Genomic DNA, 13,544 nt, shown 5'->3' with positions numbered 1-13,544 from the left:
CCCCTTGTTCTTCGGTATGGGTCTTGGCATTCCGTGAAGCTTATTTCCCCACAGCAAGAAGCATGGTATTCATGGGGATGTTTAAAGCCTCTAGTACTATTACGTTGTCTCTGGTATGTCGACATGCTAAGTATTAGAAAGTTTAAGAATGCCAAGTGAGGTGGCTCGCACAGTCTTGGACCAGAGCGTCTTGAAGAGTTCAAAATAGAGTTTCATCGTGCTACAAATACCCGGCAAGCGAGTTTGAGAAAGTCCAGGATACACTTGATTATATTTATTCCGTGCACTATACAAGGTTTGCACTGTCCATCGATACTACCATTCTCGCAATCTCCTCCGAAAATCCTAACTGCTTCGAGTGGTGACACAAGGTTGACTCTTATAGCGTCGGTAGCTGGAGTCTTCCGGGCTAGCATTGCCTTACGAGGCAACTTGAGATGGAGTAACATGCAAGGGTAATACTCGCATTGTTAGAAGCGAGCCTCGGCGTCGCCGATCTATACGAGTACCGTTAGAAATCAGATGAAACCAGGACCTCAGAGCGATCGAGGACCTGGGGTCCTTAGTCTGGGGGGCGGAAATAAAGCAAATGACGAGCTTTGCTAAATCTATCTTCAATTATCATGAACTTGACTATGTATTCCACAGGATTACCACTTGAGATTGAATTCTTGAATTGCGTCCCAACCCCTAGTTAGGTTAAGTGAACTCCTTCATTAGATGATGCTCCAACTTGATATTTCCTGTTATGGTATCTTTTGGCAAGTCCTCCCGTCTCTAACCATATAGCTCTCGTGCCACCTCATAGGAGTTTATATACTCAATACCCTGTTTCCGCCAGGTATCATCCTCAACCCAGTTCTTCGTGGCATTGAGCACCATATTCTTGGGCTTTGACTTGCTGTACTTTGGCCATTTTGGAAGCTTCCCCTTCTTGGAATTGGGATCTAGACTGTTGACGAACCTTACATAAGCCTGTCCAATGGTGTTGGCCAACACAGCGTGACTATCGTACTGCGGACTTGGACCTAGCAACCCAGATATGTTCTGGAAGCTAAATGCAACATTATCGAAATGCTTCACCCCATCCCACTCAGCTCTCAGGTATGGTCTTTGGTCGAAACGGTAGGAGTATACATCCTCGGATTGTGCATATAGTTCTGCGAGCTTCCTGCGCCCTGAGATCATAGTTATGTCGGCGCCGATAGCACAGGCACGTCGTCCTTGATAGTTTCCATCTTGTCTTGAACAATTCGTGATGGCATAGGGAGGTTGATGGCATGGATCGTCAGGATAAAGTTCCATGAGCTTTCGGATTGTCGGGGCGCTCAGAGCGTAGTTCCGCCACCGAAAAGCTTCGTAGAAGAGATCTTGATCCGTGTTGACTTTTCCGATACAGAAGCCTTCGTCAGTGTTTGCTCCAATTATCATAGGCACGGTGTGATAGTTCTTCTCGCGGATGAGCTGGCTGGGGTAACCGGTCAAGAAAGTGCCGTCGATCAGAGGGTTGAACGTCAATGAAGGGCGCGCAGCATATAGCGACTTCTCATCCAAGTCTCGAAGACATGCAAGCTGATCCTTTTTGTCCCAGCATCCGACAGTCCTTGTAAGATTTTCAAAGGCGACATTGTAGTAACTGAGATCGTGAATCTAGTCAAAGTCAATCGGCAAACTCAAAAACGGGGGTGATAGAGTTCATACCTGTGCACCTGTAATACCTCCCGACTCAAGAATAGCTCCTCGATACAGCCCGTCATCTCGGCCATCGTAACTAAACATCTGATACGCTATGCTCTGAGCTCCAGCGCTCTCGCCCCATACAACAACTCGTTCTGGGTCACCTCCAAAAGCTTCAATGTTCTCTTGGATCCAACGCAGTGCAAGCCGTTGGTCTAGGAGGCCAGCATTGGCGTTACCTTCCTTCAAAAGGCTGAAGTTCTGGAGAAACCCCCACATTCCTGAAGATCAGAGAGTTAGTAATGGTACTTCAAGCGGAACCCGGACGTACCCAATCTGTAGTTAAAGCTTACTGCTAGGATAGGCTCTTTGATGTCTTGACTAACTTTGACAATCCCACTGAGGTTGTACTGTGGGTCGGCAGAGCTTCCAGCATATAGACCACCGCCATAAATCCAAACTCTATGTTCTTACTATCAGTCCCGAGGAAGTTTTTGTTGTTTGGGGAACGTACAGGACTGGTAGAAGTTTCTTTGGTTTTCCAGCTGGTCGAATAACATTCAGAGAAAGGCAGTCCTCTGACATGGTCCAGTTCTGAGTGTACTGCATGCAACTGTCTCCATATTCGGTGGCTGTGCGTTCCTCTGTGAAAGAACTGTCCAAGCTTTGAGGCCACTTGAACCGCAGATTCCCAACAGGGGGCTGAGCGTAAGGAATGCCTAGGAAGGCATCCTGATCCCAGCCCGGCAAGTTCTTGCCAACGTATGTTCCGTTTAATGTTGTGGCTTTAGGAGAAGCTGCACTTGTCGTCCAAGCTAACGCAGTCAGGAGGAAGAAAGATATTGACTTCATATTGAGGGGTGTCACTTTGGCTGGCGGGTATTCACGACACTGAAATCTCTCTTGACTTCCCTAATACCAAGACTTGAGCATCAGAGGTCTTATAAGTCAGTCACACATATTGTTCTCAGACCTCGCACTACTACTCGAACTAGGGGCCACGTCTTATTTCCACGGTCACAGTGTTTCCACCAAGGATAATCTAGGAAAGTGTTATCTATTCTACGCAGTGTCGTAGCTCTGACGGGGCATGAGATTAGTTTGACTATTCCCCGCGTTGCTAGCCCCAGGAAAGGATGTCGATCTGGGGTGATTGAGTTGCGGGGTGCGGAGCAACCCCGAGGGGAAGGAGATTCAGATCCTTGTTTAGATTTTTTCTTTCGATTTAAAGCCATTCGGATCAGGAATTCTGAAGTGTTTGAGCTCTTGCAATAATGGAAGCTTCTGTGCAGATAGACAGACTTGGTGGAGGAGTCAGCAGGCAAAGAGATACAAGGTGATCAAACCCTAGAAATATCTGGTGATACACGCTTGATACAAATTATCTTATTCCCTGGTACTAATGCTACTGTCGCCTTTAGGCAAATATCATACTTGAAGCAGTAGACCAGTCTAGCCAGTGTACGCTTGTCGACTAACATGACCCTTGCACCTGAAATTTAGCCCCGGGATATTCTTTTACCACCAATCAGCATTCACCTTGTGACTCGTTCAATATCAAGTCCTCCTAACACAATATCTTCATTGCCTGCCGAGATACCCAGTGGTCTAGTCTATTCTATCCCCGAATGGTCTAACTTTGAAATTGAACTTTGTTACCTCACCCGTCCTGTCGCCTCGTTTACAGAATTCCTCCGCTAAACATGATGGAAACTATCTTATCTCCTCCTTTGTTCCAGTGTACCAATCCCTAACTGTTCGAGAATCTCTAGAGCAACCGCATGGAGGATCTCAAGATTGCCCTCCTCAATTTTGGCAGCTATTCCAAGTGCCCTTTTCACCCCAAGGCGCCAAGTATCTTAAGACGCATCAGCGCCAACTTTGCCAAAAAAATTGCCCTTAATAGATCGACGTAAGTAGCGTACAGAAACGTCCCGTTCTGCCAACTTCCTCTAGATGTTTTGCCTTGGCGTTAAACACGCGTGAGAGATTTTGAGTTCTTCGACATATTAGTGACAGTGCCTTGACAGCACCCGCAGCATTAGCGAATGTTACATCTTTTTGTGCGAGATAGAATAGAAGATATGCTGGTGCTGGAAGATTGCATCCATTAACACCCCATTCCACTTACTCCGGATCATATGTCAGGTCGTTGACAAATCTTTTGACCTTAAGTTGCATAGGATAGTCCGGCAGATGACAGTCTTTAGCGTCAGCTCCCAATGCTTCAGCACCAGCCATCATGGCAACATGCTTTCCGGAGCAATTATTACATATTCCTGTTGGCACAAACCTAGTCTTTATCCACTCACGGTTCACCTCTTCGGAAACTGCAGGACGACCACTCTCTGCTTCGATCTTGCTCAGCATATTCTTGGTGCGCGTGATGTGAAAGTCTTCCCTTGAGTGAGAGGCACACATGAGAGCAAGGTCAGTGTCGCCAAATCCAAATTTATCAACAGTGCCAGTCTCGATCACAGGTACGGCTTCGGAAGGCTTAGCTGTGGATCGAGAATGGGTAACACGAGAAGGGTTCCCAGCTGAGAAGAGGATATTACCCTCTGTGTCCGTTAGAGCGACGTGTACGCCGTGCGTGTTTTCGATAATACCTCCTCGATCGTTCACAACGCAATCTCGCTCGAGCAGAGTGTTCGAGTCATGTTGAGTTCAATTATGGTAAGTCGATTTAGTCTATCTGGTGAAGCGAGTCGAGGTTCAGGTAGGAGTCCTTGTGAGTCTGTTACAACAATTAAGCTAGAAAAGGCGCCTTCCCCCTTATATGGCGTTTTTCTTACATTTCCCTCTTAGTAATACTCTTCGCTAGAGCAATGCAGTGATACGTCTCAGACAACCACGGACTCAACAAGGTGAGTCAAACCTGTCCCAAAAGACTGTAGTTCATCAACTAAGCCCATGCCATGCATTACGAAGTGAGTCAGAGAGCCAGATGGCCCAGGGTTGGTTATCTCTCGTAGCAAGATTACGAGAACAGACTTTACAGTAAAGGAAAGGTGAGCTGCAAAGCAACTCAGAGTAGCATCTACAGCGGCACTATCAATTAAGTGACTCTCGGGTTATTGCATGATTTAGTATCTATACAGAAAACTAACTTTCAGACTCTGGCATCCGGATGTGTTAGTTTCAGAACCAACGGCACATGTTAGTCAGTCATATAGGTACCATAGAAGACTTTGCTATAGTAAGGAGTTCCCCGAGTTTCGGCTTGGTCTAATGGCGCATTCGTGTAAATACCTATGAATATTCTTTGCAATTGATAATTGAGTTTTCACAAAATGGAACAAAGTTTCTCGAAAGTTGTATATGGTGGCAAGATGGCCAACTTCGTTAGCTTCCATACATGCTAATAACTGTAAGATATACCTTCAGGCAAGACAGTTTAGTAGCTCTTCTCATGTTTATCTGTATCAACATACTTATTATACAGCTTCAAGGATAGGCATTTATATTGGAGCCTTTTTTACACCGAGAGTAAGAGACTTGACAGTTCAATATTCTTCTCCTGACAGTGGTACGCGTCGATTCTTTTTGTAAGTCACATCGCTTTGATCAGACACTCTATTGACATATTGTCTAAACTGAATCTGGACTCGGGAACCTAACTTGAACTCGTCGTGATATTGGTGGCTTTTCGTCATGGTTACCTAGGAACAGAAGCTTATAGAAGAGCAATTGGCTATTTACCGTAGCGCATTTGCGCTGGATTTAACGTGCTATATAAGTTTTGATACACTTTCGTGCGTGATTGAAGTTTCGACTTGACCAGCTACAGATCCAGCCTCTCCATAGAACCCAGATATACGAGCCCCCCACGTGACCTGCACCAAAACCGACCAAAAATACAATGCAATTGTAAACAGATCCAATGATTACAGGGGAGCAACATGCATTTATTTCATATGCCAAGGAAAGCGACGTTATGGCATCTGAAAGCGAGGTCTTGTTTCATGTATTGGCCTACGTACCAGCCACATCATTACGTCACAGCACCCTTGAGGTCGCACCCCCTGTAAGTTCTGGGGTCAAGAACTTGATTCTAGCGGTAAATCATGGCACCAGTCGCTATTATGACGATTTGCGCGTCAGCCTCTTTCCAATCTCGATGATGGATCCTGTTTGCACTTTTGCGGAGAAAGGAGAAATCAGGAAATCTGCTGTCTTTGATTCTAGATACTTATTTAAAAATATTCTATCTTCTGGTGGAGTTTTTCTGTATCCTTCTCTCTACATCTTCATTCCAACACTTTCTTCCCTCCTCCTATTTACACTTTGATCTTTATTCCCGGGCCGCAATATGTCGTCATCATCCGTATGTACCCCAGGTATTCTTACTGTTTGCTCCATCACTAACAGTGTTCCCGCTAGGCTGAGCAGAGAAGCGATCTCGAGGAGGAGCAGCTCGAGCAGGAGAAGCCCGTGCGAAAGACAAAGACCAAGAAGCAAAAGTCCGAGCGACGCAAGCGACGCGCCCGATTCGAAGACTACGATGACGAGCAGGACAACAGCCAGATGGCCCAGAGCAATTACAACGCTCAGCAGCAGCAGTTGCAGCAACAGCAAATGCAGCAGCAACAACAGCAACAGATGCAGCAGCAGCAGCAACAGGGCGGTGGTGGAAAGAGCGATGCCCTCTCCCTGCACCTTGAATTGAACCTTGAGATTGAGATTCAGCTCAAGGCGAGAATCCACGGTGATCTTACTCTTTGCTTGCTGTAAGTTGAACAACAATTATTGCTATGATCATTGCTGACATTCTCAGGAACTAAATAACGACTATGGCCTTAAGGTTGTTGTTAATATCGGAAAACAATGAATAACATATGACTTCGGTTGGCGGCGTTGGGGCTCCATTTGCATTTCCTTGGGTATCTACACATATATGTTCAACAGTATTCTTTGACATGTCTCAGACATTGTCTGTCTATTTTATATACTTATTACCATTTTGAACGTCGTTTTTCCCTGAAGCTAGTGACCGTTGAACGCCCGGACGTTGACTAGCCTCAAGATAGCCTCAGATTTGCGATGTTAGCTCTGAAACCATCCAAGGATCGGCTAGTGCTGCTAATCAAGGTCTGATCTTCAGGCCCATTGAAGTCCTAGCCAGACTGTACGTAGCCGCACAGCCACGTAAGCCTCCGTCATCTTGCACGCGACAGCCCCACACTCGCGTCACCGTGGTGTTTGATGATAGTGGAGATGCATTCATCATCATGATTGATGCTGATAAGGATTAAGGTCAACAAGCAGGAAACAATTATATGGCAAGGCATATGATGGTTTTATTACTACATCTTTTTAAGAGTGTTAAGGTTTACAATTAACACTTACTACCGTCAATAGCTGCTCCGCATTATCATTGTAGGCCTTATCTCTTTTGAGAATATTCGACATACCCTGCATCACAAGCTGTGATGCCATTGCCGAATCAATAGTGCTTGGTCACTGTTTCATTTCATTGATTTAATCACGATCATCTCAGTATTCGGGAAACATTCTAGAGCGATAACAGGTTACCTCGTGATGGCTAGTTTCAACAAGCCTCGCCCAGAAAATAGTCAACTGATTCATTGTTGAAGCTCATGATGTCTCAGTGAGAAATTTCATGTTAAGAAGTCATCCTCAGCCAATTACTAACCGATGCGATATCTTCTGATCTCGGAGAAATCTATGGAAGAGGCCAAAGTCTTGAATATTTTCTTCTAATTTCATAACTTGTGGGTAATCTCACTGTCGGTCGACGGTAGAGCTGCCTCATCCATTTGTCGTCTTCGTAAGTTCACAATGAAAATTTACCATGAACTATTCCCAGTTAAGACTCAGATGACATATACTTAGAGCATGTATCTCTATCATCCAAGTCTGTCTGCACAACTTCAACTTCAGGTCTATAATTCATCCTAAGTTTCATTTCCGATGGCTTAAGTTCTTAACTATAAGTCAGAAGCGTTCCCAGAGCTGAGACTCGTGGCCAAAAGTCCAACCGTGACCCCTTTGTCATATCCCCAATAGCGGCTGTATTTGAAAACTTATTCCATATTTATTCACATATGTTGGGTGCCTTTGGATATCTGTATTGATGACCTTTCGTAAGACACGGGGATGCTCTTAGTCTGGTCTTGAAATTCAACTTCAATATCATCGTCTTAACGTCACAATTATTTGCACCGGGCACCATCTCTTACATTGATGCTAGCTGTAGTATTCTACTCTTCTCAGCCTCTTGCATAAGATATTTCTACCTACGATGAGCTGTCCATTGTAGTTAAGCGATGTATGCAAAATTCGTGAATAATAGTCTGTAGTTGAACAGCTGAGGAGCTAACGTTTATCAAAGAGGCATTGCCGTCACCGAAGGTTTAGGAGGTTGATGTCCGATACTAGACACGGAGTCCCTTCGCGGCGCACATATCCAAACCATGATATGGGTCGAGGAGGCTCTATAGAGGACTCTAATGGTTTCTGACGGGAAAGGAAGCTTATGGAGTAACCTCAAAGTATGAGCAGTTGGACTCTTTGACCTGTAGCTCTCATCCTGTAATATCCCAAGATGAATGGTGCACCAATAACCGAGGTAGACTTTCCCAGCGGCATTAATAAGAGAGGTTGGTATTGATCCAATATGCAGACAGGGGCGGCATGTGGAGTTTAATGCCAACGAAGTGTGGATCAGATATATATGCCGAAGCTGAATACGAATTGCTACTTCATGTTTGCTTTTGTTGATTTCGGCGAACCAACCCTTGAACCAGTATCCTGACCCAAGTATCTAGCAGCTGAATATCGAAACAACAAGGACTCTTGATGGCCATTGATGCAGAAAAATACGCATCTGCTCCACGTATTTGCCAATAAAGGGCCGGCAAGTGGAGGGAGAAGTGAGAAGATTGCCCGTGTCTTGGACAAACGCCCAGCTCATCTCTGCTGCTGCATGTCAAAAGGACCTTCTCGGCTCCGAGGCGGGATATTAACATGCATGTCAGAGCGGCTCTGCGGGTGCGGGATGAGATGGGCGACATCTGATCGAGTGCAATTTGACAAATCGAGGCGGGTAAGAGATTCACGCCGACAAGGTTCAGCCGGGGCTGAGAGAGTGGATGAAGCTATAACTTCAAATAGATCACGAGCAAGACAGTATCCACTCGTAGGCAGGAAAACATCTTCTTTCTTTTCTTTTTGAAGTTGAGCGCTGAGATATCAGTCAGACCCATCCTCTCAAAATCCACTCTCATGGCGGAATATATCGGGTTCAAGGGCAAATGTCTCACTTTCAGATGTCACGCATAACCGCCCGTCCGAGACTCATTCTGGAATCAAACCTGCCAGCGCAAACATGCACCGGATATGCGCGCAGCAGCACATCATTTCCGAATTCATTCCGATAGATCTCTTCAGATCCTAGTCCCTGTGCTTGCTTCACCCCTGCTTCACGGTCTGGGGAAGAAATCCCAGCATCCAATGGCCACATCTTGCTCGAGAAGTAGGAGGGTTACATGATCTACCCTTCGTTGTCAGATTTTACGGTCGTAGCGAGATTCTAAGGGGTCGTGGAAGAAACGCTTTGTTACCGATCTGCGAGACATGTTTTGTCGCGCGAGGTTTAATCTGAAACATAGCCACAGAAAATCGAAAGATTCTAGTATATCATCATATGTTTTCTCCAACTTCTAAACAATAGAAGAAATCCCTATGCTCTCAAACCTTCATCGAATCCTTCGGTTCGGTAGAGAATTTCTAAACCTCTCCGTGATACACATGATCTGACAGAGTGAGGCTTGCGAAACTGATGCTGCAACTCCTCCTGCAGCATGCATGCGCCCCCGGGCTTTTTCTCAATGGCGCATGGCAACGAATACTTGTCCTTGCAGAATTATGCATTAAATCTGGTCCTTGTTCCCGGGGCGGTTGTGGCGGTTCTGGGGGCGACCGGATAGAAACCGGATGCATGGTCCTTATGCTAGACGCCTCATCACTGACGCTTTACTATAGCAATCATGATCAATTAACTTTTCAGGGGTGTCGATTAGGCTATGAGATGAATTGATAGTAAGTCCCACGGTTGGGGGCGTCACTTGCAGGTTCATTAGGCACTCGAAACGTGGACAAGGTTATCAGATAACTCAAATCAATTTGACACTATCATTATAGTACATGCCCTAATATTGGCCATAAGAATAACCGTAAGTCCTCGAGAAGATCCAGTGTACATGATAGTTCCTTTCCCCGTAATATCAATGATCCCAAACGCCAGTGACCAAACGAAAGTGAAAGCAACACCATACCGAACCAAATATTCTATGATGTAGCATCTTCAACGGTAGCCTTCCTGTACGATCCCGCCTCGCTTGTAGAATCGTTCTTCTTGTGGTTCTTATCCTTCTCTTTCTCTGGCTCCCAAACTGAACTAGCCACTGTACCGCCCTCATCCCCAGTCAACTTCTTGGCCATTGAGAAGATTGAGAAGTCCTGGCTCAGACTCGTCAAGATACTTCCATCTGACCCTCCCTCACTCTTGGTGGGGCTATCAATGTTCAGGCGGCTCAGGGCATCGGCGATACGCTGGCGCTTAGCTTCCTTAGAGTCCGGATCTAAGAGCCCGTTCTTCTTCTGCTCAGGCTTATAAGCTGGGGAAGGTGGCTCAGCGCCGGGATGACGACCAGTTGCGACAAATGCGGCACGGTCGGCCTCGTCTTTGGCGGTTTGCTCTTTGTGCTGCTTCATCTTCTCATCCATGGTCATGGGCTGTTCGGGTTCTCCTACAGGCTTGGGCTCCTTTTTCTCTCGCCTGGTGAGCTCTACTTCTAGCACGCGAGTCCCCATGGCGACCTTTGACTTTAGGCCATCATCGTCGCGGTCGTAGTAGAGAGCCCAGATGCCGGGGAGTTCTTCGACAGCGCAGAAGCCCTCCCAGCCCTCACAGGTCATACGACGGTCTTGCTTGGTGCAGTCAAATGGGCCAGTGATGTGGCCCTCTGTGTCGGCACGAACGCCGTACTTGACTTCATATGTCTTCTTGTCAATGTAGATCCAGTTCAAGAAAGGAGGGTCATCACTGATAGTAGTGACGAGACCCTCGTACTCTGTGTCTGGGAAGGGGAGGAAGTATCCTGAAAAGGCGTAGCCTTTGCTGACATTGTTTTTAGGATCATGGTTGTATAGTGGGTGCTCATTGGCGATATAAAGCTGTTGTGATGTTAACTATTACCCTGCAAAGCTTTCAAAACACATGGACTGACCTTTGAATCTTTCAAGACAACAAGTTTGTTGTTGATATCTCGAGACCTGATACTGGGCTTGACACAAGAAACAACTAAGTTGCAGCGTCGGCCACGATGTTCTTCACGCTTCGTCTTTGCCTGAGACTGTCTGATAGCTTCTTGCGTACCCAGCATGGCCGGGCAGACAGTCAAAGCGAGAAGCATGGGTAAAGACATGATGACTTTCTGCGGGTCGTCTTTCTGGACAGCTTCCTTGAGCTTATCAACTTCTTCTAAGAGCTTCTGCTTGCACAAGCCGCCAAAGAGTTGCTGGAGTGTGCTTTGGGTCGAGTCTTGTTGGGATTGTGCTGAGGAATCAACCTTGGGAGATGATGATGCAGAGTCAACGTTCGGGGATGGGGACGACATTGAACGTCGTCGGACAAGTGGCGATATTCACGGCGGCAAAAAATAATAGTAAACAAAACAAGGAGTCTTCAGAAAAACTATTGGGATGGGTCGAATGCGAGACACGCACAGAAGAAGGGGTGTGTTACTCCAGGATGCTCACAGTAATCTCTGAGCGAGATTATACAAAGTGGCAAGCTATATATCAGCTATTAACACATTGTACCTTAGCTGATCGTTCTCGTCAGCTGAAGAGACACCCCCAGCCAAGAAATTTCAAAAACGCACAACGGTTGTATAAACCAGGATGATGCGTGTCGGACATGTCGGACTGCCGGTGTTTCCCGACAGAATCATGCCATCCTTCGATCCGAGTGCTACAGTGTTGAAAAAACAAAGTTAATCGAAGCGGACCTGATCCCTGTATGTATGATCGAGATTGGACAGAGGGGCATGATGCGAAACATAACTCAAGCACGGATATCCCTGACTTCCCGTAAGCCACCCCCGTTTTAAACCCCGTCCTTAGAGGCTTAAATGCTTGTTAGCTGGAGGGTGTTAAAGGACCCTTGTTGGTGGGCTAGAGATTCTGCCACCCTTTTGAAGAAACGTTGTGTTTCGACGAATTGAGGTTATTTGACGATAATCCGACGGGTTTTGTTCAGAAAAAAAAGTCAATTCAAATCGTACACAGTTTCTGGAGTGAACGAATTGTCTTGACAGAGTCAATTGGCCCAGTGACCAGCAATGTCTTCGTCATCTCAGTAGAGACTGAGCACAATCAACAACTCCCGCTCTCCTTGTTTCCCCAGGACAACATCTGTAACTAGCGCCGCCAGAGCACCTACCAACATCAGACGATATCGCGGGATACGATACGTGTGACTCCATGGCCCCTCTCTTGATTCTACAGCACAAAGGTAACCCCGGTCTGTAACCGTGACACTTCCATCTCAGCCCATTCTCCATACCGGATCTCAATACCCGTAACAGCTGGAAAGGCCCCTAGAAACCCAGACGTTCTCGAATCTAAAGATCTGCGGCTGGAGGGCTTTCCCCCCAGGACCACCTTGTATGCGTCGTGGGGCACGAGACCCCCAGGAAATGTCAATATCCACCGCAACGCAGATATACTCGTCATCCTAGAACCTAGGTAGGCAGCTACAGCGTGCATCAGTGTGAGACAGCATGTACGGGATGACAGCTCATCAGCAGGCCCTTTTGAGTTGCCGGGTTCTGCTTGCCAGGTCCGGTCGACATTCTCGTCGTTCGTCGGGATGTTTCGCGTGTGAGGTACCCTGTGACAGTCAAGACACAGCTATCACGACTTGCACATTGAAGAATGTCACCCTTGACTGAGGCCAAATCGTGTATATAAGATGGCCTCTCCGTCTCCTTCATCTCAACTTTTCTCATCAGCACTCACCATCCAAACCATTCAACAATCATCTACTTGAGCCCCCAGCTCCGATCACCACTCCAAAACTCAACAACTTTTGACAAGTTTGTCCCTCACAATCCAGCACAATGTCTGCCCCTACTTCGTAAGCATTCCCTTTTGCTTCATACCATCTTCACTCCCCTCAATGGCTCAGTCTCAACACACAATGGAGTCCTCACACTGACTAACTTAGCACCACTTCTCCCCCTCCCACTTCTGAGCTTCCCTTTGCCAATCTTCCCTCTTCTCCTGCTCCTGTTCGCAACTCTACCGCGTAAGCAACTCATCGTTCAGTTCTCAAGTAATAGCTAACGTGTCTTGCCATTAATAGTCTGTCCAAGCCCGCCTACGCCTCCGACTCTGACTCCGACGGCCAGGCTCGAGGTGGTCGCCGCAGCCAGAAGCAGCAATTCGTTGTTCCTCTGCCCACCTCCACTGGTCTCTCACAGCCTGCTGGTATGTAACTTACTCCTCCGTCTTCATTTTTCCCCTGCTCACACAGTCTTAGGTCAACTCCTCAAGGGTGCTACAGATGAGAACGGTGCTCAGAAGTCCGCTGCCCTCCTCGTGGGTATCAAGCTCGACCTTGAGGCCGAGGTTCACTTGACTGCTCGCGTCAAGGGTGACATCGTCGTCGGCCTTTACTAGACAAGGATGGATTCCAACACTGAAGACTGTACTTGGTGGTTGGTCGCAGGATACGGCTGGTGGCTATGTGATGATATAACGAGAATGGTGAACGCCCGAGCAATGCCCAACAATTGACGGGCTGTCAAAAACGGATGGGATTTCCTTTTTTCTGG

The 13,544-nt window shown here is 46.8% G+C and overlaps 4 protein-coding genes across 4 annotated transcripts; 2 read left to right on the top strand and 2 right to left on the bottom strand.

The window, feature by feature from the left end:
• Positions 1-777: 777 nt before the first annotated feature.
• On the bottom strand, positions 778-2,529 carry J7337_004350 (uncharacterized protein; the record flags this gene model as incomplete). The annotated part of the gene is made up of 4 exons (XM_044822045.1): positions 778-1,650; positions 1,702-1,958; positions 2,009-2,139; positions 2,192-2,529. 4 exons carry the CDS (start codon positions 2,527-2,529, stop codon positions 778-780), a joined length of 1,599 nt encoding a protein of 532 aa, XP_044683378.1.
• Positions 2,530-5,989: 3,460 nt separating this feature from the next.
• Positions 5,990-6,411, top strand: J7337_004349 (uncharacterized protein; the record flags this gene model as incomplete). Its single annotated transcript, XM_044822044.1, has 2 exons — positions 5,990-6,004; positions 6,061-6,411. 2 exons carry the CDS (start codon positions 5,990-5,992, stop codon positions 6,409-6,411), a joined length of 366 nt encoding a protein of 121 aa, XP_044683377.1.
• Positions 6,412-9,990: 3,579 nt separating this feature from the next.
• Positions 9,991-11,321, bottom strand: J7337_004348 (uncharacterized protein; the record flags this gene model as incomplete). The annotated part of the gene is made up of 2 exons (XM_044822043.1): positions 9,991-10,878; positions 10,932-11,321. The coding sequence occupies 2 exons, from the start codon at positions 11,319-11,321 to the stop codon at positions 9,991-9,993; spliced, it is 1,278 nt and encodes a 425-aa protein (XP_044683376.1).
• A 1,506-nt stretch (positions 11,322-12,827) lies between these two features.
• Positions 12,828-13,389, top strand: J7337_004347 (uncharacterized protein; the record flags this gene model as incomplete). Its single annotated transcript, XM_044822042.1, has 4 exons — positions 12,828-12,844; positions 12,935-13,015; positions 13,073-13,197; positions 13,250-13,389. 4 exons carry the CDS (start codon positions 12,828-12,830, stop codon positions 13,387-13,389), a joined length of 363 nt encoding a protein of 120 aa, XP_044683375.1.
• Positions 13,390-13,544: the final 155 nt, after the last annotated feature.

The sequence above is a fragment of the Fusarium musae genome, chromosome 3 (genome assembly GCF_019915245.1).
Source record: "Fusarium musae strain F31 chromosome 3, whole genome shotgun sequence".
Lineage (NCBI taxonomy): Eukaryota > Fungi > Ascomycota > Sordariomycetes > Hypocreales > Nectriaceae > Fusarium > Fusarium musae.
Note: the sequence above shows the minus strand (reverse complement) of the source record. Positions and strands in the feature narration are given on the sequence as shown.